General features: G+C 42.6%; 1 protein-coding gene across 2 annotated transcripts in view; it reads right to left on the bottom strand.

The window, feature by feature from the left end:
• carm1 (coactivator-associated arginine methyltransferase 1) overlaps positions 1 to 24,738 on the bottom strand; it is a 75,663-nt gene that overhangs the window by 9,402 nt on the left and 41,523 nt on the right. For both annotated transcript variants that reach the window (XM_078234883.1, XM_078234884.1), the window contains exons 7-14: positions 17,230 to 17,320; positions 13,297 to 13,378; positions 12,610 to 12,695; positions 10,712 to 10,801; positions 8,212 to 8,349; positions 6,473 to 6,562; positions 4,608 to 4,720; positions 2,787 to 2,864 (exon numbers count right to left, since the gene is read on the bottom strand). In XM_078234883.1, the coding sequence (XP_078091009.1) occupies positions 2,787 to 2,864; positions 4,608 to 4,720; positions 6,473 to 6,562; positions 8,212 to 8,349; positions 10,712 to 10,801; positions 12,610 to 12,695; positions 13,297 to 13,378; positions 17,230 to 17,320 (768 nt within the window). The remainder of the gene's footprint in view (positions 1 to 2,786; positions 2,865 to 4,607; positions 4,721 to 6,472; positions 6,563 to 8,211; positions 8,350 to 10,711; positions 10,802 to 12,609; positions 12,696 to 13,296; positions 13,379 to 17,229; positions 17,321 to 24,738) is intronic.

Genomic DNA, 24,738 nt, shown 5'->3' with positions numbered 1-24,738 from the left:
GGGCACCATCCTACTGTGTCTTTTAACAAAAACAGAGCCACGCGTGGGTCTGGCTAAATTTGAACTCAAGTCATGGGGTCAGGGGGCAATGCACAATTTCAATGAACCATCTGCCCACTTCTCAGCTCAAGCAACACATCAGTCACCAAGTTATTTAGCTTGTAATGCAGAGAGGGTTAGATTCTCACAATTTCCTCCGAGCACAACTTAAATGCATTAATGAAGGGGTGAAAGGGATAAAAAAATTGCAAAGTTTTGTTGATCTAAAATTATGCTAAACTGAAACAGACTACAGATCATTGCCTGGGCCCAAGAATGCTCAAAATAAGCACTGCCCCAGTCAGCAAAAGTGGTGATCACATCCACTCTTTAATGGTTAAGTTTAAAGTTTAATTTTATTTATTATCTCTCCTCATCTTCCCCTCTGGCTTTTCCTTTCCACCGCTGGATTTTGGGGGCTGGTCTCGGATGTGAAGTTTAAAGTTTATTAGTTTGTGTCACAAATAGGCTTACATTAACACTGCAATGAAGTTACTGTGAAAATCCCCTAGTTGCCACACTCCGGAGCCTGTTCGGGTACACGGAGGGAGAATTTAGCATGGCCAATGCATCTAAACCAGCACATCTTTCGGACTGTGGGAGGAAACCCACGCCGACACAGCGAGAACATGCAGACTCTGCACAGACAGTGACCCAAGTCGAGAATCGAACCCAGGTCTCTGGTACTGTGAGGTAGCAGTGCTAACCACTGTGCGTTGCAGCAAGTGAGAGACCTCTATTGGACATTAAGTAACATATGGGTTCATAAACATTTCCAAACCTGTCCCCTCCCACTAACTTCATGTTTAACATTTCACACAATGCAAGACTGTCATTAGTCCATGAGTGTGGATTAAGTTTTTAAGGGAATATAAGTAACGAACCAATAGGACTGGCCATTATTTAAAAGAACATGTGGACAGATTGCCTCAATTAGTTAAAATTTTATCTTTAAAGTCTGATATAATTACCACTTCCTCAAAACAAATAAAAGATGTCCAACATTGTTCCTCTTCTCCCTTCAAACTGTTTTCTAGAAATTGCCCGAGGAAGGGGAAAATGTTTAAACAACCCAGTGTGAGTTGGCATGTTTATTTAATATGCTTAATGCAAACGGGTAATCATTCATGCATTACAAAGCAGTACTGCTTGAATGCACATCAACAGACATTGAAGTGGAGGAATCTATTTAATAGGAAATCTTTACTTCCAATAAATCCACAGGTTTTAAGTGTAAAACAGACAAGTCTGTAAAGACCTGACAGCCTTACATGTTTAAGCATCACTATAAAAGGGTATTTGTAAAGTCTTTGCACAACTTTAATAACTTTAAATATGCACATGATAGAAGCAAATCGTAAGCGGCACACAAAAGCACAATTCTTTGAATTTTAATAGTGTCGTTATCAATGCTACGTTCATGCTTTTTCAGTTCATCTCAGATGCTGAAATTGCATGAAAAAGGGTGACAGCAGAAGAGGCGAACTGTGCATCGTGGCTAGCAGCTCCAAAGTCCATAATAACGTTAAAATGGTTTCATAAACCATTTAATTTGCTATCATGTGTACATCTAAAAGTTATTAAAAAGTGTAAAGCCGTTGTACAACTCTATAGATTATCTACATCTTGGGCTCTTCCCTTGTGAGCTGGCTGTCACAAAGAGGATAGACATTGGGAACTTTTCTGCAGCGAGGCGAGGACAATTGAGGGAACTGACTAGAATGGATCACGTCTATTTAGAATCAGATCAGCAGGAATGGATCATTTTACCATCCCTTTTGTCTTATTTTAAGAGGGCATGTCATAGAGTTGTAGCTGGTTGCTTTATTCTTATTTTAAAATGCAATAATAATAAGTTACTGTTGAACCCTTGCCCAACTGGGTATTCCATTTGAGGAGGGGGGCAGGCCCATGTCTGCAGAAAGCACCCAACAGTTTGGGAATGATGTTCGTCTGTCTCACATCAGCCCCAATCCTGTGGAGCAGTACTTCAATATTGCTATACATAGTCTCAAGTCAGCATTTGGTGGCCAGGGTGACACGGGGAGTGTTATGCCGGATGACGTCCCTGAACAATCTAGACATGGGAGTGTGGTGGAATTATTTCAGGTTTACAGTACAAGTCGCAGAGTAATCCTTTAAACAGGATACAATCAAGATGGTTCTAGATCTACACCCCAAAAAGTGGGAGCAAATTCCCATGACAAATCTAGAATTGGACCGAATCAAATCTAGGGCTATCCAGATTGTAAGCCTCCTGGCAGGTGATCATACAACTGAGATAGGGACAAACTCCAAACCAACACATAGTATAAAAATATTGAGAATAAGGAACTGAAATCCTATCGTAATGACGAACACACTGGCTGCACTCCCACCAAAAGCCAATTTAGAATGTACGCCATTGCCACATGTGGCGGCAATCGACAGAAGTGCGGCAAGCTGAAATGTGTGAATGGTGCTTCCACCCAGCGACGGAGCTCCTGAATTAATTTGTACGCAAGGCAAGAAGTGTTGACTCCTGCAGTTGTGGGCAAATACACGCTCTTAAATCACAGCACAGGTTGAGTGCCACTTAAAGATGGAGGCTGCTGTGGCTGAGAAGCCAAGATGGCAGAGGAGAGTTATTTTGAAATTAAATATGGTTTGGAGTTTGATCCACCAAGCTTGACTATTAATATTCCCGTGCAACCGTGAAAATTCCTACAACACAAAAACTGCTGAACAGGAAATTATTCTCCACCTACCTAATGGAATCAGATTGTTGTGGCTGACTGCAGATCCGCTGGCAATTACACTGCTCAGGTCATATGCCGTCGGGACTCCTTAGGAAGCAAAAAGCAGAGTGTCGTACATCATCAGCATGGAATTTAATACAGATTGTAAAACAGCAGCATTGTAATTACAACTCAACACATCAAACTAACAGCATTTCGGTGCATATTCTTACAACTCCACGAGGATGTGCTATTACTTTGAAAATGCGCGTTTCAGGACATAGGATGTGAAAAATAAAACAACTGCAATTCTTCCCTCTAATGGAATGTATTCTCCAGATAAAACAAGGGTGAAACTCAGTTTACAGACAGGAAGACTACAAGAGCAACAGCTCTGTGAAAGCTGACTCTTGGTGTCTCAACTGACAGTGGGTCAGATTTTGCTGTGAATAGTCATCAAATGGCCTCTACTTGCCTTCAGCTTAAAAGACTTTTGCGCGCAGCCGATAATGGTGCAGTGAGAGAAACAGTACACTTAGGACCTGAGTGAACAGGGCGACTGATGTGGTACCTCAATTTAACCAGATTGAGAAATAACTACAAAGGCTGGGACAGAAGTGCAAATGAGAGGGGATGCATTCAGTGCATCAGGTAGTGAGGGAAGGAAAGGGTGAATCGACACACCCACGTACGTGCACCTACATTCAAAAATCGGAATTCAAGGACAGCTTTCCATGGTGAGTTTAGGTTTACAGCAAAACACTTTACAAATCTAATGATGGAGCAGCACAGTATGGACAGCAATCTTTGGGTATTGGCAATGAATAGTTCACTTTCCTGAAGTTGTTCCACCGTCTACGCATAAATAACAGCGAGCGCCATAAGCCTCAAGTTAGTTGACAGCAAACTTTGGCAGAAAGTCAAGCATTATCGCAGGGATCAAAAGAAAATGAGAAGAAAACACTTTCTACCAACAGATCAGAAGAATGTGTTTGGCAGCAAGGTTCACTTTGAATGAGAGAAAGCTGTATCTTAGCGAAAAGTGAATCCCAGAGTCAGCCAAAAAACTAACATTTACAAATCACAACTCGTGGCATGAATGGACTACTGGAGAAGCACTGTCAGAATGGCGAGTGCCTGGAGGATGGCCAGTGTATTCAAAGTCCACCAAGACAGCATTAAACGGAACAAGGTCTCGCTGCCCTAGATACCTATTCCAGTACGTCATCCACCTAGAAGGACAAGGACAGCAGATGCATGGAAACACCACTACCTACAAGATCCCCTTCAAGCCCCTCCCCACCCTGACTTGCAACTGGATTGCCATTCATTCACTGTCACTGGGTCAAAATTCTGGAACTGCCTTCCTTACAGCGCTGTGGGGGGTACCCCATGCACTGCAGCACTTCAAGAAGGCAGATCACCTTCTCGAGGGCAACTAGGGACGGGCGACAAATGCTTGCCTAGCCAATGATGCCCACATCCTGTGAAAGAATTAAAAAAAAACACACATACCACAGAGGGAAGGAAAGGGATGAACAAAGAAGATAAAACACAAAGCGAGATGCGGCAGGCAACCTAGAGTTTAGGAAACGGTCAACTGGATAAGCAGAGTGGCTGAATACTCAGATGACCAATAATGATAGCTGAATTTTTAACATTTACAGCCAGGTAATGTTCCAGGATACAGACCACTTAAGTCTGTTATTCACCATGTCCAAATTTCTGGATTTGTCCATGGTAAATACATGTTCAGATCACGAGTTAAGGCAACACACAACTAAAATTTGGGGCTTCTAGTTAAAACTGATATTTTGCAGGCCAGAGAGTAAGAAAGAGAGTGTACAATACCAGACACCGCCAGTCCTGAGCTAAGGTTGTAAGAGGCAGATGTGTTCCACATGGTTTCCGACGGCGATACATAATGTGAACCTGGGGGTGGTGAGGGAGTTGTTCCTGTGTACCTGGCAGGGGTGGGGGGGGTGGGTGGGGGGAGGAAACAAAATGAATCCTTACAGATGATGGATGACTGGAAAGAAAAAATATACAAATACATGCAATTATAGGGGAGGAAGGTTAGGCAACAGGGAGTGGAGTACCCTTTATTATTTTGTTTACAAAGGATAGTCTGACGTTAAACTGCGTCCTAGCTTGTGTGTGGTTTCAGGGGAGCAGGCAGCTCCAAGGCCAGAATAATCAGGGCCCTTATGAAACTGCTGTAGACACACACAGCCCCTGTAATTGACATCACCGAAGCAAGTTAGCAGAGGTGGTCACAGACTTATAATTTGACTAGAATTACATTGAACCATCAGCATAGAAAGCAGGACCCACTTGTAGTTTATTTCTTTACTCGTCCCATTGCCTTGCACTATTATCCCTCTTTCCACTTTATTACACACCTACACCCCCTTTTTGTTTCGTCCTCAGTCTCTGCACTTGTTTAAAGCCCTTCACAGCTCTACCTTTATTCAATTCTGACAAAAGATCATTGATCTGAAACATTTAACTCAAACATTCATCTCTCTCCAGTTGCTGCCTGATGTGCTATTTCCAGCATTTTCCATCTTTTTAAAGTCGCGGAATTATCAATTACCATAAGACATGGAGCAGAAATAGGCCATTCGGCCCACTGAGTCTGCTCGATGGACTTGCTGATTCCTCAGCTTGTAAGACAGGGGAGAGGGTGCATTCAAGAGGACACAGCACTTTCATTCAGAATTGTGATTACTAGTGTCGCACCCGATGCAAGTTCAGATTCAGTCAAGTTCTTCTTTCACACTATCACCATTCAATATTTAGGATTACAAAATAGCATAAAAACAGAAAAGAGGAGGTTAAAGTAAACACAAAAGGCAAAAACAAAAAAGTTAGCCCTGTGTTGTAATCAAGTCCCTTCTGCCTCCATAGCTCAGAAGAGAAGCTCAATATTCATATCACGTTTCAAGAACGTTGGAGCTAACCCACTGCCTCTATTTTCTCTCAAGAATGTTACAGGAAAGCCACTGGGAGTGGAGGTGGGGTTGGCTGCTTCTTGGGGCATGGTACACAACTAGCTAAGTGGTCCACTCCTTTGGGGTCAACCAGCCTTTCTTCTGTCATATTCCAGGTCATGGGAGCACCTACGCCTCTCTGCCAGATAGCCCCTTCTTTCCTCCCCCTCGGTTATTCTCTCCTAACAACTTGCACCTGTATTGTCACGAGGCCACGTCCCTTTATGTTAAAAAAATATATGATTTTTCAACTGACGGGAAATTTTGCAATTTGAACTGAGATAGACAAAAAAAGCCACACTCCAAAGTGAAGATTAGAAACCGACAAATCAGCATCAGGGGAGTGTGAAGAAAGAGACATTTCCTATAATACAGACATCCATCTCAACTCGCAACCATCTAAGAAAGAGACATTAAAAATGCAAAGTACTGGGTATTAAAACAATGGTTGTCATAGACAGACCCACACAAAACCTCTTGGAAATGCACATCGTCCCAGTAGTATATATTCCCACAAGATATGGCCAACAGTACAGCCTGGATGATGGAGCAGGAAACGCGCTTGGGCAGTGTGTGAATGGCAATGAGGAAGCTTCCCTTCCCCCCTCCCTCCAAAAGGGTGGGAAGAGAAAGCAGGGCAGCTAAAAACGAGGGTACAAGCGAGTAATCCTGGTGGCGTCAGTTTGTACAATGATGAAAGAAGCATTAGGCAGCAACACTTACCTGAAAAAGGGGTTCTTGAGGTCGAGCACATTACTAGATTTTGAACCCGTCTGATCCACTTGGGCTAGAAGACTAATGTCATAACTTTGTCTAAGAAAGAGAGAAAAGTTCCATCATGATCAGAGGCTAAAATTAGTTGACAATCCAGTCATGAGGCTGATGGAGAAAAGTGGTTATATATCCCATGCAGCAGCAGAGTGCGTGGAGGATTCAGTCATTTCGCTGCAATGTGTTCCTATCTCGGTAGCAATAGGAAACTACACATCAATAAAAGTTACATCTAAAGGTGTGCAAGTTAAAAGCAGAGGTTGCTTGTCTTATCTAACATAATCCTCCCCAGGACAATTCTAATACTCTCCTGGCTGCCTTCTCATACTGCTCCTGTTGGAAATTGGGGCTCATCCAAAATTCTGCTGCCCATGTCTCAACTTTACACTCCCTCGACTTGCATTGGCTCCTGGTCCAGTTGCGCCTCTATTTAAAACTGATATTCTTGCTCTCAAATTCTTTCAAGGCTTCACCCTTTCCCATCCCTAAAACCTCCTCCAGCCCTACAACCCTCAGAAATCTCTGCACTCCACCCATTCTGGCCTGTCGCACGTCCTCAAATTTTAATTGTTCAACCGTTAAAGCTGCCTCGGACCCAAGCTCAAGTTCCCTACTGAAACCTTTCACCTCCCTGCCTAGGAATATAGGAAACAGAAGGAGTAGGCCATTTAGCCCTTTGAGCCTGCTCTTCCGTTCAAAAAGATTACGGCTGATCTGGTTGTGGTCTCAACTCTACCTCGCTGTCTGCCCACCTCAAGCTTTCACTCCCTTGCCCCATCAAAAGTCTGTCCAACTGTGCCTTGAATAAATTCAATGACACATGAGGTTAATTCCACAAATCTACAACTCAAAGAAAAAAAATGTCTTCTCATACCATCTTAAACAATAGAACTATTATTCTTAAACTGTCTCCAGCTCAGGTCTCTCTACAAGTGGAAATATCCTTCTGGTCTCTATCCTATCAATTCCCCTCAGAATCGTATATGTTTCAATAAGGTCACCTCTCATTCTTCTAGTGGGTATATTGCAAAGTGCTTTGGATGCTTTACCAAGTTAGTGGTGCTTAAAATATTGAAGCCTTTAAAAATCAACTTTTAAAATAAATACCCAATAAATAAATTGTGGAACCGACCTCCGTGTGTGTGTGTCACTGAATTTATTCAAGGCAGAGTTAGACAGATTTTTGATGGGCAAGGGAGGGAAGAGTTTAGAAGGGCAAAGTGGAGTTGAACTTGGTAAAGCTTTGGATGCTTTACCAAGTTAAGGGTGCTTAAAATTTTAAAGCCTTTAAAAGTCAACTTTTAAAATAAATACCCATTATCAATAGTGAAGTCACAGCGGCACGGTGGCAAGCACTGCTGCCTCACAGCACCAGGGACCCAAGTTCGATTCCTGGCTCGGGTCACTGTCTGTGTGGAGTCTGCCCGTGTCTGCGTGGGTTTCCTCCGGATGCTCCGGTTTCCACCCAGTCTGAAAGACGTGCTGCTTTAGGTACATTGGCCATGCTAAATTCTCCCTCAGTGTACCCGAACAGGCACCGGAGTGTGGTGACTAGGGGAATTTCACAGTAACTTCATTGCAGTGTTAATGTAAGCCTTACTTGTGACTAATAAATAAACTTTAACTTTAAGTTCATTTTTTATCGTCAACATTTCCAGTTTTAAAAAAAAATTCACACATGCCAAACTCACCTTTTGTTGGCATTCAGCACAGCAGTCCCAGAGAGCGTATCACCTGCCTTTGTGAAAAGTGGTGACTGAAGCAAACAGCGAACTTGATACCAATGAGTCAATGGCTCTGTTGGAGCAGTCGAGAGCCATACTGTCATTCTGAAAGAGGGAACGAGGGCAACACAGGCCATCAGAACAAAAAGCAGAGTTAGCAGATCACAAAGACTGGAATTCTCCGGACCCGCTGCAGTGAATGAAGTTTTGGCTGAGCGCCAAATTCTCCGTTCTCGCTGGCAACAGCGGTGAGGCATACGACATCGGAGAATATAAAGTTTGCCGCAATGATATTGATCATGACACGAATGAACCAGTTTTTGTTTTAATCGTAATCTTCATTAAGGAAGGAAATCTGTCAATCTTGCTTGATCTGACCTGCATGAAACGTAGAAAGGCAAGTTGCAAGAGGGATATGGTTTACAAACTGATACTGATAGGTTAAGTAAGTGGGCAAAAAGTTCGCAAATTGACTGTAGTGTGGGAAAATGTGAAGTTCTCCATTTTGGAAAGGAACAGAGCATTATTTAAATTGAGAAAAACTGCAGAAAGCTGCAACACAAAGGGACTTGGGGGAACTTGTGCACGAACCACAGAAAGCTGGCACACAGGTGCAGCAGGGAATCAGGAAGGCTAATGGAACGTTGACCCTCATTTCAAGGGGGTTGGAGTACAAGAATAGGGAAGTCTTGCTGTAACGATACAAGGTACTGGTGTGACCACATCTGGAGCACTGTGAGGAGTTTTGGTCCCCTTAGTTAAGGGAAGGTATTATTTCATTGGAAGCAGTTCAGAGAGGATTCACTAGGATGATTCCCGGTGTGGAGGGTTGTTTTGTAAGGAAAGCTTAAACAAGTTGGGACTCTACTCAGTGGAATGTAGAAGAATGAGGTGATCTAATGGAAATGTATACAATTCTTAAGGGGCTCGACGGGTAAATGCTGAGTGGATGTTTCCCCCCATGGGAGGTCGCGGACTGGGAGGGAGGCATAGTCTCAGAATAAAAGGGGTGCCAATTTAAGATTATGAGGAGGAATTTCTTGTATTAGGGATCGAGTCTTTGGAACTCCTTCACGCAGAGAGCTGTGGGGCCGACTCCTTGTGTATATTTAAAGCTTTAGATAGATTTTTGATCAGTAAGGGAATCAAGGGTCGCGGGGAAAGGGCAGGAAAGTGGATGTGAGGAACGTTGGTTTAGCCATGATCCTATTAAATAGTGGAGCAGGCTCGAGGGTTCGAATGGCCTACTCCTGTTTCTATTTCTTATGGTCTTATGTGGCTCCAAACCCACAGCAACATGGTTGACTGTTAACTGCCATTGAAATGACCTAGCAAGCCCCTCAGTTCAAGGGCAATTAAGGATGGGCAACAAATGCTGACAGCAACTCCCACATCCCATATAAAATAAAAGTGGACAGAAGGCAGCAAGATATATAGTTCCGAAGAAGTCATATTATTAGATTTGAAAAGTTAACTCTGCTTCTCTCTCCACAGATGCTGCCAGACCTGCCGAGTATTTATTACAAGTTTTCCAGCATCCGCACTATTGGCAGGTCTGTAATAAAAGCAATGACCTAAATAAAAAGGTGGAACAGGCTCAAGGAGCCAACTGACCTGGTCCACTGGTTTCCACAAAAGGAGTGTCCATGGCCCCGGCAACATATACTTTAATACAAACTTTATGTCACTCAGAATAGTTAAAAGGAGGCAATTTGGCCCATCTACAAGAGCAATGCCAAGAGTCACTAACTCACCTTTGCCTACATATCTTTACTTCCTTTTTCATTTTTACACATAGGGTGGTGGGTGCCGAGAACTCGCTGCCGGGGGAGGTAGTGGAAGCAGATACGATAGTGAGTTTTAAGGGGCGTCTTGACAAATACATGAATAGGATGGGAATAGAGGGATATGGTTGGGTAGGGGGTTTTAGTTCAGTCGGGCAGCATGGTCGGTGCAGGCTTGGAGGGCCGAAGGGCCTGTTCCTGTGCTATAATTTTCTTTGTTATTAAGGATTGGAATGGTCTCTGCCTCGGTTACTGCCTATGACAAAACTCTTAAAAACTCTGGGAGAGAATATTATTTGAATAGTGCCACGGGCGGCACAGTGGTTAGCACTGCTGCCTCAGTGCCAGGGACCCAGGTTCGATTCCCGGCTTGGGTCACTGTCTGTGCAGAGTTTGCACTTTCTCCCCATGTCTGCGTGGGTTTCCTCCGGGTGCTCCGGTTTCCTCCCACAGTCCGAAAGACGTGTTGGTTAGGGTGCATTGGCCGTGCTAAATTCTCCCTCAGTGTACCCGAACAGGCGCCAGAGTGTGGTGACTAGGGGATTTTCACAGTAACTTCATTGCAGTGTTAATGTAAGCCTACTTGTGACTAATAAATAAAATGTTAATGTTATTTCTAGTAGTGCAATGCTCCAGAAACAGAATTAACAGCAACTTATACAATTTTAAACTTAAATACTCACTGGGAACCAATGAAGGCCACATCAAACCAGAATGCCAAACCATGGACTAACCCTGAATGCAACATATGGAACTTGAATGGGATTTCTATCCTGTAATAAGAAAAAAGAGATGAAGGAAAGTCTTGGGTGGGGGAAAAAAAACAAAATCAAACTGATGTCAGTATTTAAAGAATTGTCGCTCACGGTTCAGGCAGCGTGCACAAGGACACCCTGCTTCCCGCATCTCACACACACACACTAAGTACCTCAGTGCTGTTATAAAACAGGAGAAAGTTAGGAAACAAAGTCTGTTCTACAAAAGTAGCTCCGGAGATCCATTTTGTTCTCTCCTTTTAAGATGCAAAGTAACCCCAAAGTGCAAGAGTTAGCCTAAAAACCCAGCAGAGTCCATACCCAATGCTGACTAAACCTTCCTTTCCACTTTTACCCTTCACTTAAGCCTAGCTGCTCTTGGCAATGGAATTGCTGCAGGAGAGACTGCAGGCAATATATTGCAATGGCTTAGAACTCCAGTGATCAGATATCAACACCTTGCAAACATGCAATTAAACGTGACGTCTAATTTATAAAAAAAAAATTGCTGCAGATTGTATAACTAGTTTTCAGAAGCATCCATTCTGAAGAGTGCAGCTGCCTGCAATATCTGTGTGCACAGTGAGAAAAATGGAACTTGAAGTGATCAGTAGCATAAGACATGGTACTTCAGCACAGCAAGGTCCAAGCATTCCTCCGCTTGTGCAATGTGTGTGTAACTGGCAGGACTTCCACAAAGAGGAAGAATTAATGCCGTAATCAATTACAATATTCCTTCATCTTGTAATGATCACAACACGGCTGTTAGTGCAATCACCATCATACTAAACAGCATGCAGCAGACCAGCTATCAGTGGCCGCAAAGTGACAAAAACATTTCTTAAAAGCCGTCTCACGAGCATGCCGTATAAATGAAAAACAACAAAAAAAATACACCCTTGGGCCAATTACATGGCTTATCTGGGGTTCAGGCTCAGAGTGTTTGATGCTAAGTTTAGCCCCAAATGATCACTGCCTGTGGTCAGTCCCAGATACCCAACATTCTCCATCTGACATTGTGAAAGAGCCATCGCCGCAATTGGCAAGGCAGCTCACGGTGGAAAATGCTTTTTAAACAATGGAGTTGGGAGATTTGGGACTGCAGAGCACCTGGCCAATACTGGAGGGGAGTGCGGCCAGCACCACCATGTGCTACAGTAAACCAGGCATCGCATGTGGTGTGGATCTAGGCAGAAGTAGATCAGAGCAGACCTACTGTAATTTCACGAAAATCTCACCCCTCCACATTTTGTTTTGTAAAAGAGGACAGAAAAAAGGCCACAGTTTAGTGTGTGCACCCCTCGGCTCAAAGCCACTCACCTAAGTTTGCTATACAGACTTCGCTAGTTTTGAAAAAAAAAGTTAATAAGTTGTACAATTGTCACAAATGTCTGTTTACACACACAGATACAAGATTCAGCCATCTCCATTCTCACATCAACTTACCAGTGACTGCAGGGTAATCGAACTGGTCAGGCCTTCTGCAAACAAAAGTCGCCCACATAACCCTCACTGCATCTATCATTTTGTTTTAAGATATACCTTCTGGGTTATTTTCGTGAAATTACAGTACTTCCGCCCTTGTAACAACATTAATGGATTGGCTGTTGAAATAACCAGGAAATTTAGCGGTCCTGCAAGCAAATCCTGATTTTAGCCAATTGATTCCAGCCCCAATAAATACAGGAGTTGTGTGGCGATTCTGTGTGACTGGTGCTCCATCAGCCCTGTTCATTGTGACTCCAGCCCCAGACACAGGAGTTGTGAGACGATTCTCTGGGACTTGTATTCCATCAGCACTGTGCACTCTGAGTTCGACATCTTACCGGTGCAAATCATTCTCTTCGGCATCTAGAAAGTTCACTGTGTACTTCACCGACTTGGCCATTAGAATCCGGATGTCAAAAGTGTCCTTAAAAAACACACAGTAAATTAGCAGTCAGTAATCCTTGCAGGGGGCAAGGCTGCACTAGCACAAGCCATTTACACTGGAAATGCCGCTGTGCAACCTTAGACCAAGAGGTGTTTAATTTATCTCACATTAGCTGACAAACTTACACAAATCTGGAAGCTTCCACGGCACAGATTTTTAAAAAGCCCAATTTTGCTCCTGGTGTTTTGGGCATGCCAGTACATTCCGGGGATAAGTCACAGAATCCCTACAATGCAGAAAGAGGCCACTCGGCCCTTCAAGTCTTCACCAACAACAATCCCACCCAAGCCCCATAATCCCACGTATTTACCAAATGGCCATTGATCATGACGCAGTCTAGACTGTACAATGTTGGCACAATCTTTTACCATGAGAGCAACGCATCCAAACATTCATAAGGTCATTTTAGAGTTCTGGTCACTGAATAACAACCTTATGGATATTCTCTTCCCTGCCCCACAAGCCCAAAGCCAGTTGTTGTAACCTTGTACTTATAGTACTTAGTGGATGATATATTTAATCCCGCCCCACAAATGTATTTTAAATTAGCACCAATTAGTAAGGCTCACAACACACTCACCACGATAGGCTGTTTGAAGTACTCATCCACTGCTGCACCACGTAGGGCTGATAAATCCACACCATGGAAGGATGGCTGATACCTGGCACCAAATATAAGATAGGCCGGTGAGTCAAAACAAAACAGAACTGGATTCGCATCTCAAAATTATAATGGAATAAAATCGCACCAGACTTCAGATTCAAACTGGAGCTAGTAACACAGGACAAAAATAGCAACTGTATGAATCAGCAAAGCAACACATTTCTGTTACAGCCCTAACTCAATTGTAAAGAGCGCCAAAAATATTTAGACTAATTCTCTTGAGATCAGGCCAACTAAGAAAATATCACTTGCTCAACTAATGCATGGATAGATCCACATGCGAGGCTTCCCAGAAGAGATCTAGGTTTTTGTGTCAGAGAAGTTAAAGTAAAAGCTAAAGTTTATTTATTAGTCACAAGTAACATTTACATTAACACTGCAATGAAGTTACTGTGAAGTTACAGGCCACACTCCGGCGCCAGTTCGGGTCAATGCACCTAAACAGCACATCTTTCAGACTGTGGGAGAAAACCAGAGCACCCGGAGGAAACCCATGCAGACATGGGGAGAATGTGCAGATTCCACACAGACAATGACCTGAGCCGGGAATCAAACCTGGGTCCCTGGCACTGTGAGGCAGCAATGCTAACCACTGTGCTACTGAGGAGGAACTTTTCCACAATCAGGGAGAATGGTGCTGAGAAGTGCTCCCGTCAGCACTCAGGAAGACTTAAGGAACAGTTATGGTTCTCATTATATCTTGCTTCATTCGGTGGTGGTCTCAAATGTTCCAACCCACTGTGCCACAGTACAAAGAACTATGGGACTACCTTTCAATTACACGGACTGAATGAATAGGAGCCAGCAACTTTCCTACAGAAATATGAAATGAACAATATTGTCAACTTAGGACTCAGTTAGATTACCGTAATACCTTTGGAAAGCAAAGTCCCACCGTCTACGGGGGATTTGTTCCCACGAAACCTCGCTCAATTTTGGAACAAAATCCGAATACAGACCAATCTGCTCTTTTAACATCCAAGACATATATTAAAATTTTAAAGAGACAATCTTCATTTAAGAAAAACATGAATCACCTCAAATCTGGCCTTCTCCGCCACTCAATAAGATCATGGCTGACCTGACCACAACTTCAACCTCATGCTCCTGCCTACCCCATTAACCTTTCATCCCCTCGTTAATCAAGAATATATCTAGCTCTGCCATCTTGAATGATCCCTTATTTTTAAGGTGACTCTTACTTCTAGATTCTCTGATGAGAGGAAACATCCTCTTCACATCCACCCTGTCAACATCCTTCAGGATCTTAATAGGTTTTGTTCAAGTTGCCTCTTACTCTTCTAAACTCCAGTGGATACAAACCTAACTTCTCCAACCTTTCCTCATTAGACACCATTCCTGGTATTAGTCTCGTAAACCTTCTCTGACCTGCTTCTAACACATTTACATCTTTCCTTAAAATGAGACCAATACTATACAAAATACTCCCCTTGCGGTCTGACCAATGTCCTGTACAACTGAAGCATAACCTCCCCACTTTTGTAATCAATTCTATCAGAATAAGTTATAACATTCTATTAGCTTTCTTAATTACTTGCTGCCTTTGGTGATTCATTAGGACACCCAGATCCCTCTGCATCTCGGAGCTTTGCAATCTCTCACCATTTAGTTTTTTTTATTCTTCCTGCCAAAATGTACAATGTCACATTTGCCTACATTATACTCCATTTACCAGATTTTTGCCCACTCACTTCACCTATCAATGCCACTTTGTAGCTTCCTAGTGTCCTCTTCACAATTTACTTTCCTACCTATCTTTGTGTCGTCATTTAGCAACCACACGTTCATCAGTCCCTTCATCCAAGTCATTTATATAAATTTTAAAAAGTTGAGGCCCCAGCACCTATCCCTGTGGCACATGTTTCAGAATTGAACAGTGTCCCCATTGCAGCTCTGGACCGAGATTTTCAGACATTTACAGATTAAGATTAATCTTTTGGTTCGGGTTACACTTCAGTTGCAACCATTCCAGGCATCTCTTCTCATTCCTGTTGGAAAGGAGCTTTAACAAAAAGGGAATTACAATGGTCACAGCCAGGACTAATGGAAGGAATCCGCTTCTAGAGACTTCAAAATCATCTCCTGTCAATATGGAGAGAAAGTGGGAGTATGGCATTGCGAGGTGATGGGCTAGTGGTATTATTGCTAAAGTATCAATCCAGAAACACAGCTAATGTTCTGGACACCTGGGTTCGAATCCCGCCACAGCAGATTATTGAATTCAAATTTCACTAAAAAAAATCTGGAATTAAGAATCTACTGATGACCGTGAAACCACTGTTGATTGTCGGAAAAACCCATCTAGTTCACTAATGTCCTTTAGGGAAGGAAATCTGCCGCCCTTACCTGGTCTGGACTACATGTGACTCCAGAGCCACAGCGATGTGGTTGACCCACAACTGCCCTTGGGCAACCGATCTGTGTATTCCATGTTTTCAATTGTGAAAGGACGTGGCGCATTTGAAGGCTCTCTGAAACCATGGACATTTGTAAATTCCAAATTACAGAGTGCATATTTGGGTCACTGATAAAGATCTGTTTCTAGTCGAGGTATGTTTATAAAGGTTACACTGTATCAAGAGCTGCGACAAATATTGAAGTGGTCAGGTCCCACATTCGGCAAGACCTGGGCAACATTCTGACTTGGGCTGGTTAGCAGCAAGTAATGTATGTGCCACACCAAGTGCCAGGCAATGACCATCTTGAACAAGAGAAAATCTAACCATCTTCCCTCGACATTGTGACATTACCATTGCTGAATCTCCCAACGGCAATATCTTGGAGGCTTATCACTGACTGGGACCAGCCACATAAATACTATGGCTGCAAGAGACTTGGAATTCTGTGGAGATGCACGATGTACTCGCCTCTTGATTTCCAAGAGCTTTTCCACCATCTACAAAGGCATGAAGCAGTAGCAAGATGAAATATTCCCCACTTTCTTGGATGAGTGCATCTCCAACAACATCCAAGATAAAGTAGCCTGCTTGATCAGCACATGATCACCTTAAACATTCACTACCTTGAACACCAGCACAGTGGCAGCAACGTGTACTTTCTACAAGATGCAATGTTGTAACAGTCAAGCATCTGTCGATGGCCCCTTCCAAACCAATGAACTCTACCATCTGGAATGCCAAGGGCAGCAGATGCACAAGACCACCGCCATCTTAAGTTCCCCTCCAAGCCACACACCATCCTGACTTGGAACGAGATCACTGTCCCTTCACTGTCACTAGGTCAAAATGCTAGAACTTCCTCAACAGCACTCTGGGTGTATCTACACCACATTGACTGCAGAAAATGCCTCACTATCACCTTCACAGGATTAGTGACGCTCACATCCTATGCATGAATAAAATTTTTTTAAATGGTGCAGGCTGAAGTGTAGAGAAAGAGCGCAGAGAAGTTAAAAAGGCAGTTTTAAGAAAACACAAAACACTTAGATAGATGACATGGAGGTTCAACAGAATTCTTAACATGGTGGGACATTTAAGTGTATGGATGCTATATCCTGAAACACTCAGGAAAGCGGGTAACAGGAAGAGTCAATATGCAAGTATTAGTGCGAGAAAAGGAGCTCCTAAATTATATAGCAGGATGAACACGTATTTCACTGTGCGTAGAAATAGCTCTGGGTATAAAACACTAAATATTTTAGAAGCTACTTATTTTAACATGCTGCACTCCCAATAAAGAGCATGTGCCTTCCGCACAGCTTTCAGTTAACAATTACTCAGGAGGGAAACACGCTTCTTCAACCTCTTGACTACCCCCCTCCCCCTCTAATGTACCCATCTCCCCACCACAGCAGAACAGCAATCATACCAGAAGTTTGCTTTTGTAAACTGCTCCATGTAAAGCTGCTCATCTGTAAAAGGCGCGAGGTGAACATCACCGAGCGTTGGAAACAGATTACCTAGAATGAAAGAAAATATTCATCAATCATTACAGCCATATAGGCTCATGAGAAAACAAACCCAAAGTTGTTCCTAGGCCAGGTCAATGTATAACCATCACATGTATTTGTGACTGAGACACTACAAATCGCAATCTCATTCAATGGGTTGTGGGACAAAAGACTTACAGGCTTCAAGTTAAATTCGGCCGATTGCCTCGGTTGTGTGTGTCACCTAGCAAAGAGTCAAGAGCTAGTCACCCGCCCATCCATTCTGCCACTCTGTAACAGGTGGCGGAAAGGGAGGTAGAGAAAAAAAAAAGCAGCAAGCTAAAATTAATGCGGCCAGAATGAAAAAGGATGCGGAACAAGAATTACAATATCAGCAGAAACTGGACTGACGTTAATGCAGCGATAAAACAAGCTCCGGTTTTTCGTTGCTAAAATTGGTTTGGACATCATGAGGAAAGATTTTGATGAAACTTCACATTAAAGCCATTCAAGAAAAAAGAAAACTGAGGGGAAATCACCCCAAGCCTGATTCCGTATTCAGAGGGGCCAGAAGCAAACAGGGCTCCCACAGAGCTTGCACAGCCTGGGCAAGAAAACATCTCAAATTGTATGTTTTAAAACTAGTCCAACTGGACAATTGCTGACTGTCTCAGTGGATAAGGAGCAAGTCGAAACTGTCTCCAGGGCCTAATTCTGTCATACTGAGGGAGTATTGGCAAACAGAAACATTTTGTATATCCTGGGTGTTTCAGGGATATGGAGTACATTAGTCATACAACTCAGAAAAGGCCCTTCGGCCCATCGAGTCTGCACCGACAACGTATACACCTAAAGGTGCACTAATCCTATTTTCCAGCACTTGTCCGATATCCTTGAATGTTATGATATTTCAAGTGCTCATCCAAATATTTTTTAAAGGTTGTAAAGGTTTCCGGTCTCCACTGCCATCCCAGGAAGTGCGTTCCAGATTCTCACCACCCGCTGAGTGAAAAGTTCTCTCTCAAATCCCCTCTGAATCTCCCGCCCCTCACCCTGAAACTATGATTGGACCCTCAACCAAGGAGAACAGCTGCTTCCTATTCACCCTGTCCATACCCCTCGCAATCTTATACACCCCAGTCATGTCCCACCCCTCCTCTCAACCTTCTCTGCTCTAAAGAACACAATCCAAGCCTATCCACGCTTGCCTTATAGCTCAAACGCTCCATCCCAGGCAACATACTGGTGAACCTCCTCTTGTACCCCCTCCACTGCCATCACATCCTTTACAATGGTAAAGGTGATAAGGTAGGTCAGCCTGAGTAACTCCTATTTCCCCACCCCCAGTCAATGGCTCTGTGGCAGGTAGCCGGTTTCCAGATCTCAAACCACTGTCTTCACAATGGGAGCTCATGTCCAAGTGAAAGAAATGATCTACTTTAAAAAATAATTCAAACCAATGCATTTTAAGAAGCAAGCAACCAACTAACTAGGAGGGGCAAAGAGGATTAAATATTAATCAAACAAAGCAAAGAACCAGTATAACATGCATGAGATCGCTGGTTTGAATCCAAGTCTCAGCAAGGGTCTGATCCAAATTTAGCTGCATTAAAATGGTTAAATATTCACTAGTGTTTACATGATACATACTACGTGTTCATCTAAAGGCACTGCTGCAATCTGAGCCAGTTGGAAAATGATCTTATCCAGTGATTTCTGCTAAAGATAGAAGCACCATGAGTTAATATTCCAAAGGTGTACAAGTTAGGTGGATTGGCCGTGGTAACTTGCTCCTTGGTGTCCCAAGATGTGCAGATTAGGGGGATTAGCCATGGCAAATTCCCCTTAGTGTCCCAAAATGTGTAGGTTAGGAGGATTAGCCAAGCTAAGTGTGTAGGGTTACGGGGATAGGGTGGGGGAGAGAGCTTGGGGGAGAGAGCTTGGGTAAGTTACTCTGTCAGAGTTGGTGCAGGTTCAAAGGGTTGAATGGCCTCTTCTACACTGCAGAGATTCTATGAATATTGACATCCAAAATTACATCAATGCTTAATATTGTCCCAGGAATCATCTTTATTCCTCCTTTTGTCGAAGCTAATAAGTAGCTTTGAAAAAAAAAGAGGACACACCACATCGCCACATCTTTCTTTGAAAAACAGACTCCCTATCAAATAGCAAGGCGGCCACAGGATTTTAGAAAGCTAATACACCAGGTTGTCATGAGGTGAACTCTTAACCAAATACTCATGACACTCCTGTGGCCCTCCAAGCAGATCCCACACCCCACTGAAGTTGTCAGCAAGAGAGAGTGTGAAATATTAAATTCATTTGAATTATACAGGTGAAAATGCTTTATTAGGAGGCAAGAATGAGCCTAGATTGCTAACTACTCTCACAGAGATAAGGGAGCATCTGTGCTCTGAGGCCATATAGAATGTGACAGATTCAATTTCTTACACTGTGCACAGAGAGGAGGTGGGGAGAATCCATTTTGCAATCAAAAGTCAACAGTCTAATGCAATGCAGCTAAGATAAATAATTCCAAATAAAACGGTACTTCCTTGAAATTAATCTCTGGAGAGGTACAGACGAGGTGAGCCTGGTGGGATCAAAACAGCGACATGGCTTTGATATATTACTGCCCTTCATCTTGGAGCCTGCACTTTTTATTTTTATCATGTTGTCTGGCCAGATTAAAGACTAGACTGTGCATTTAAAGAAATCATTAAAAGGCACATTTTACTGCTCTGTGCATCTGGAGAACGGGGACGAATAAAACCAGCCAGCTCACAGCTTCAATTACACAACCTGTCAGCTAGTAAAGGAGTCATCAACAGCACTCTGCAAATTCTCTGACCCAGATTCACTCCATTACCCGCACGCCAGCTACACAGGACTAAGATCCTCAGAAAAAAATCTCTCTCCCCCCCCGCCCCCCCATCACTAGCCCCCACCGAATATACATCCAGGACGCTGGCCCACACTTCAGGTTTGAACAAACTGCAATTTTATTCAGAAAGGACCGAGTAAAATTAAAAAGATTGATAACGATAACAATTTTTACTTCAGCCCACTTGATGGCTCCTTTTGGAAGGTTCAAATGCTTTATACATAACAGCTACATGTTGATATACTTAACTTACAAACAACACACAAGAATGATCAGGGCAGTCCATCCAGTGATCCAAATCCACAAGAGTACCAAACTCACATTAAGAAATGTCTCAACTAAAACTTGAACACCAGGGAGGCCAGGTTTCCAATTTCTCAGCATAGATGATCAGTCACTAATTTAGAAATTCCACAAAAAAAAATCTACTCTCCAGAAATCTGAGATAGGTTTAGAGCACAAAATACGACAAAGCGAAACAGGGCTCACTTTGCTACCTTCCATTATAAAATTAAACAGCAGTATAAGCTAATCAACAATTTCATTAAAAGGTTATGGACACACTTCCCCTCATTCTACAAGAGAGGGCTGGAGACGGTGATCAAAATAGAATTCAATAGCACTTCCTTCCCTACTTGAACTGGAGCTGTAAATGGTGTTATATCAGAGTACTATTCAAGCCTTACTTGATATCAAACTCTAGTAATAAAAGGCTTTAACTATATTACGGCTGTAATCCTTTCTAAATCCTGATCCATATCTCTAATTCAGAACCAGATAAGATATGGCAAAATAAAATTCTAGAAATACTTGGCAGCATTTGTGAAGGGAAAAGCAGAGTTAACATTGAGGCGAATATCACTCGATTTGATTTATTGCCACATGTATTAGTATACAGTGAAAAGTATTGTTTCTTGCGCTATACAAAGCATACCGTTCACACAGAAGGAAAGAACAGAGTGCAGTCATAACTAGGGTGTAGAGAAAGATCAACTTAATGCGAGGTAGGTCCATCAGCATTGTTAGAGAGTTTGAAAGAGTTAGAATGAAGCTTTAGAAGCAAAGAACAAGAGTAAAAGATAGAATTAGAAGGTATGCTGGGCACAGCTTGCAAGAAGTCGCCTCATTCCGACTCCATCTTGAGAGAGAGCTGAAAGGAGATCGGAAAAGCGATGGGGATGCAGAGAACAAAACAGAAAGTCTGGGATAGGACAGAGGGCGGAAAGATGAAATGAAAAAGATGTCATGGAACAAAAGGCAAAGGGAGTGGTAATAGCTACAGTGAAGGAAAAAAGCATTTGTCCAGAGTGGTTTCTGTTCAAAACAAAAAACATGAAAAACGATAGTCAGGCCAACAAATAGCAAAAAAAAGAACCAAAATGGGGGACTGGGTTTATGTTCTGAAATTGTTGAACTTGATGTAGAGTCCAGAGGCCATAAGTGATCACAAGATGAAATGCTCCTCAAGCTGCGTTGATAAGATATTCTCAAAGTAATGATTAAGCAGGTGGGAATCGTGAACCAATACTGCTGGAATCCCCACAGGAGATCGTCTTTCAAAGGCATTAAGCTTCCATTTCCTGCATGGTGAATTACATGAATGGACACACACTCAGTCCCAAAAGCAAAATCAATTTCTTTCCATTTGAGCCCAGTGGTGTCTTCCTCTGTCAGTCTTTGGCAGTCCTCATTTTAAAAGCTGTGATTAGGTGCATCAGCCATACTAAATTCTCCCTCAGTGCACCTTAACAGGTGCTGGAGTGTGGCGACTAGGGGATTTTCACAGTAACTTCATTGCGGTACTAATGAAGCCTACTTGTGACACTAATAAATAAACTTTAAACTCTATTTTCAACATCTCTCCTGCTTCTCAGTATGGTTGAGGCATCTAATGCCTTTTCTTCTGGTTCCTGGAACATTCGCATCAGAGTTAACATTTTCCGAGCTTAGTCCTGTCTGCAGCAGAATTATTCCTAGTCATTTTGGTTTCACTATTGGCCAACTCTATCTCCGGCGAAGACTTACTTTGTTTCAGTTCTGCAATTGGGCTACTTGTGGTTGCATTATCCGCTTGCAGCTTGGCAAGTTCTTCCAACGTTTCCCCTGTTCCATAGAGTTGTTTTTTCAGCTCTTCAATCCTTCAGTCTCTTTCTTTCACCTCCTGACTTCCTCTCACAATATCGAACATTGCCGAGTCTTCTCTGCCAACTGGCTCTTCAGTTCATTCAGAGTAATATTAAATTAATTTTGCTTCTCTCCGTAACTTTCCAAAGGAACAAACTTTGACCCCAAAGGATCCGCATAGAGAGTGTGTCTTCATCAGATTTTCCTTTCCTTTGTGAAGTTCAGTTGTTTCATTTAAAGTTTTCTTGTAAATCAGAGAGTTAATTTCTTCATGGTGCTGAACGGGTCTTTTACATTTGAACTTGAAGAATAATCTATCAGCTGTTCTTTCAACTGCTTATTTTCTTGCCTCTTGTCTACTTGTGCTGTGCTTCAGTGCATTGCTTTGTCTATTCAAAAAGGGAGGTAGGGAGAAAACAGAGAACCAGTGAGCCTAACTCAGTACTGAGGAAGTTGCTAGGGTCTATTATCAAGGATCTCATAACTCAGCATTTGGAAGGCAGTGGTATAATCAGACAAAGTCAGCATGGATTTTCAAAAGGGAAATCAGGCTTGATGAATCTACTGGAATTTTTTGAGGATGCAACTAGTAGGGTTGACCAAGGAGAACCAGTGGATATGGTTTATTTAGACTTTCAGAAGGCTTTCGACAAGGCCTCATAGCAGACTACTATGTAAAGTTAAAGCACATGGGATTGCAGGTAATGTCTTGAGATGGATAGAAAGCTGGTTAGCAGATAAGAAGCAAAGAGTTGGCATAAATGGGTCTTATTCTGATTGGTAGTCAGTGACTAGTGAGGTTCCGCAGGGATCTGTGCTAGGACCCCAACTGTTCACATTATATATTAATGATTTGGAAGAGGGAACTGAATGCATTATCTCCAAATTTGCAGATGATACAAAGTTGAATGGGAGGTGAGCTATGAGGAGATGTAGAGATGCTTCTGTGTGATTTGGACAGGCTGTGTGTGGATATCTGCATTGCAGATGCAGTAGAATGTGGAAAAATGTGAGGTTATCCACTTTGGTAGCAATAATAGGAAGACAGATTATTACTTGAATGGTTGTAAATTGAGAGAGGTGGATACTCATTGAGACCTTGGAATCCTTATGCACCAGTCGCTGAAAGTAAGTCCGCAGGTACAGCAGACAGTAAAGGTAGCAAATGGTATGTTGGCCTTCATAGCAAGAGGATTTGAGTTTAGGGATAAGGATGTTTTCCTGAAATTGTATAGGGTGTTGGTGAGACCACATCTGGAATATTATGTGCAGTTTTGGTGTCCTTATCTGAGGATTTCCTTGCTATAGAGGGAGTACAGCAGGCTGATTTCTGGGATGGCAGGTCTGTTATATGAGGAGAGACTAAGTTGGTTAGGATTATATTCACTGGAGTTTAGAAGAGCGAGGGGGATCTTATTGAAACTTATAAAATTCTGACAGGGTAGATTCAGAAAGAATATTCCCAAAGGTGAGGTTGTCCAGAACTAGGGGGTCATAGTTTGAGGATAAGGGATAAAACTTTTACAACGGAGGTGGAGAAATTTCTTCACCCAAAGGATGGTGAATGTGTGGAATTCACTACCACAAACTGTAGTTGAGGCCAAAATGTTGTCTGATTTCAAGAAGAAATCAGATATAGCTCTTGGGGCTAAAGGAATCAAGGGACATGGAGGAATGGGGGAAATCAGGATATTGAATTTGATGATCAGCCATGATCAAGATGAATGGCGGAGCAGGCTCGAAGGGCTGAGTGGCCTACTCCTGCTTCTACTTTCTATGCTTCTCGCTACTGATAGCTCCAATGCTGCTTTTGCTGAAGTAGCAGTCAGCATTCTTTTTTAGCTCATTTTTTTCCAGCACTCCATATTGATTCTTCAATGAGTGCTTCAGGGCTTATTCTGGCTGTACTTCTGGTTGAGTTTCTTCAACTCAGCTTTGATACAAACATCTTCCTGAAGAGTTGTTCATTTTCTTTTAGCAAGTTTTGTTTCTTTCAGGCTCTCACAGATAGCTTTATTTCATTCAAAGCTAACTGTTCATTCCACATTACCCAAACTGCAACAGCAGGTGACAATGTCAGCATTCTGAAAAAGCTCTATATGTAAGCCTTTCAGCTGCTTCTCAGCCTCTTCTTTCTTCTGCACCAAATGATTTGGCTTGTGTACTTCACTGAGCTGACGTGGTCTCTGACTGCCTTGCGGTTTGCTTAGGCATTGTCTCCCTTGGTTTGGGGGTCTCCTGTCTCCTTTGGCTTTAGATCATTTCTTTTTAAGGTGCGCGCTCTCCGCAAATTGGGTAGTTTGAAATATTTGTCAAAGGCTTTTAATATTTCATCAAATGTGGTTGAGGATTCATCTATACCTTGTCTTATATCACTTCATCCATAAATACACCAAGTACTAAAACAGATTAACTTTCACTCCCAATTTCTTACTTA

This window comes from Mustelus asterias, chromosome 19, assembly GCF_964213995.1.
Source record: "Mustelus asterias chromosome 19, sMusAst1.hap1.1, whole genome shotgun sequence".
Lineage (NCBI taxonomy): Eukaryota > Metazoa > Chordata > Chondrichthyes > Carcharhiniformes > Triakidae > Mustelus > Mustelus asterias.
The sequence above is the reverse complement of the archived record's forward strand: the minus strand, read 5'-3'. Positions and strand labels throughout refer to the sequence as shown.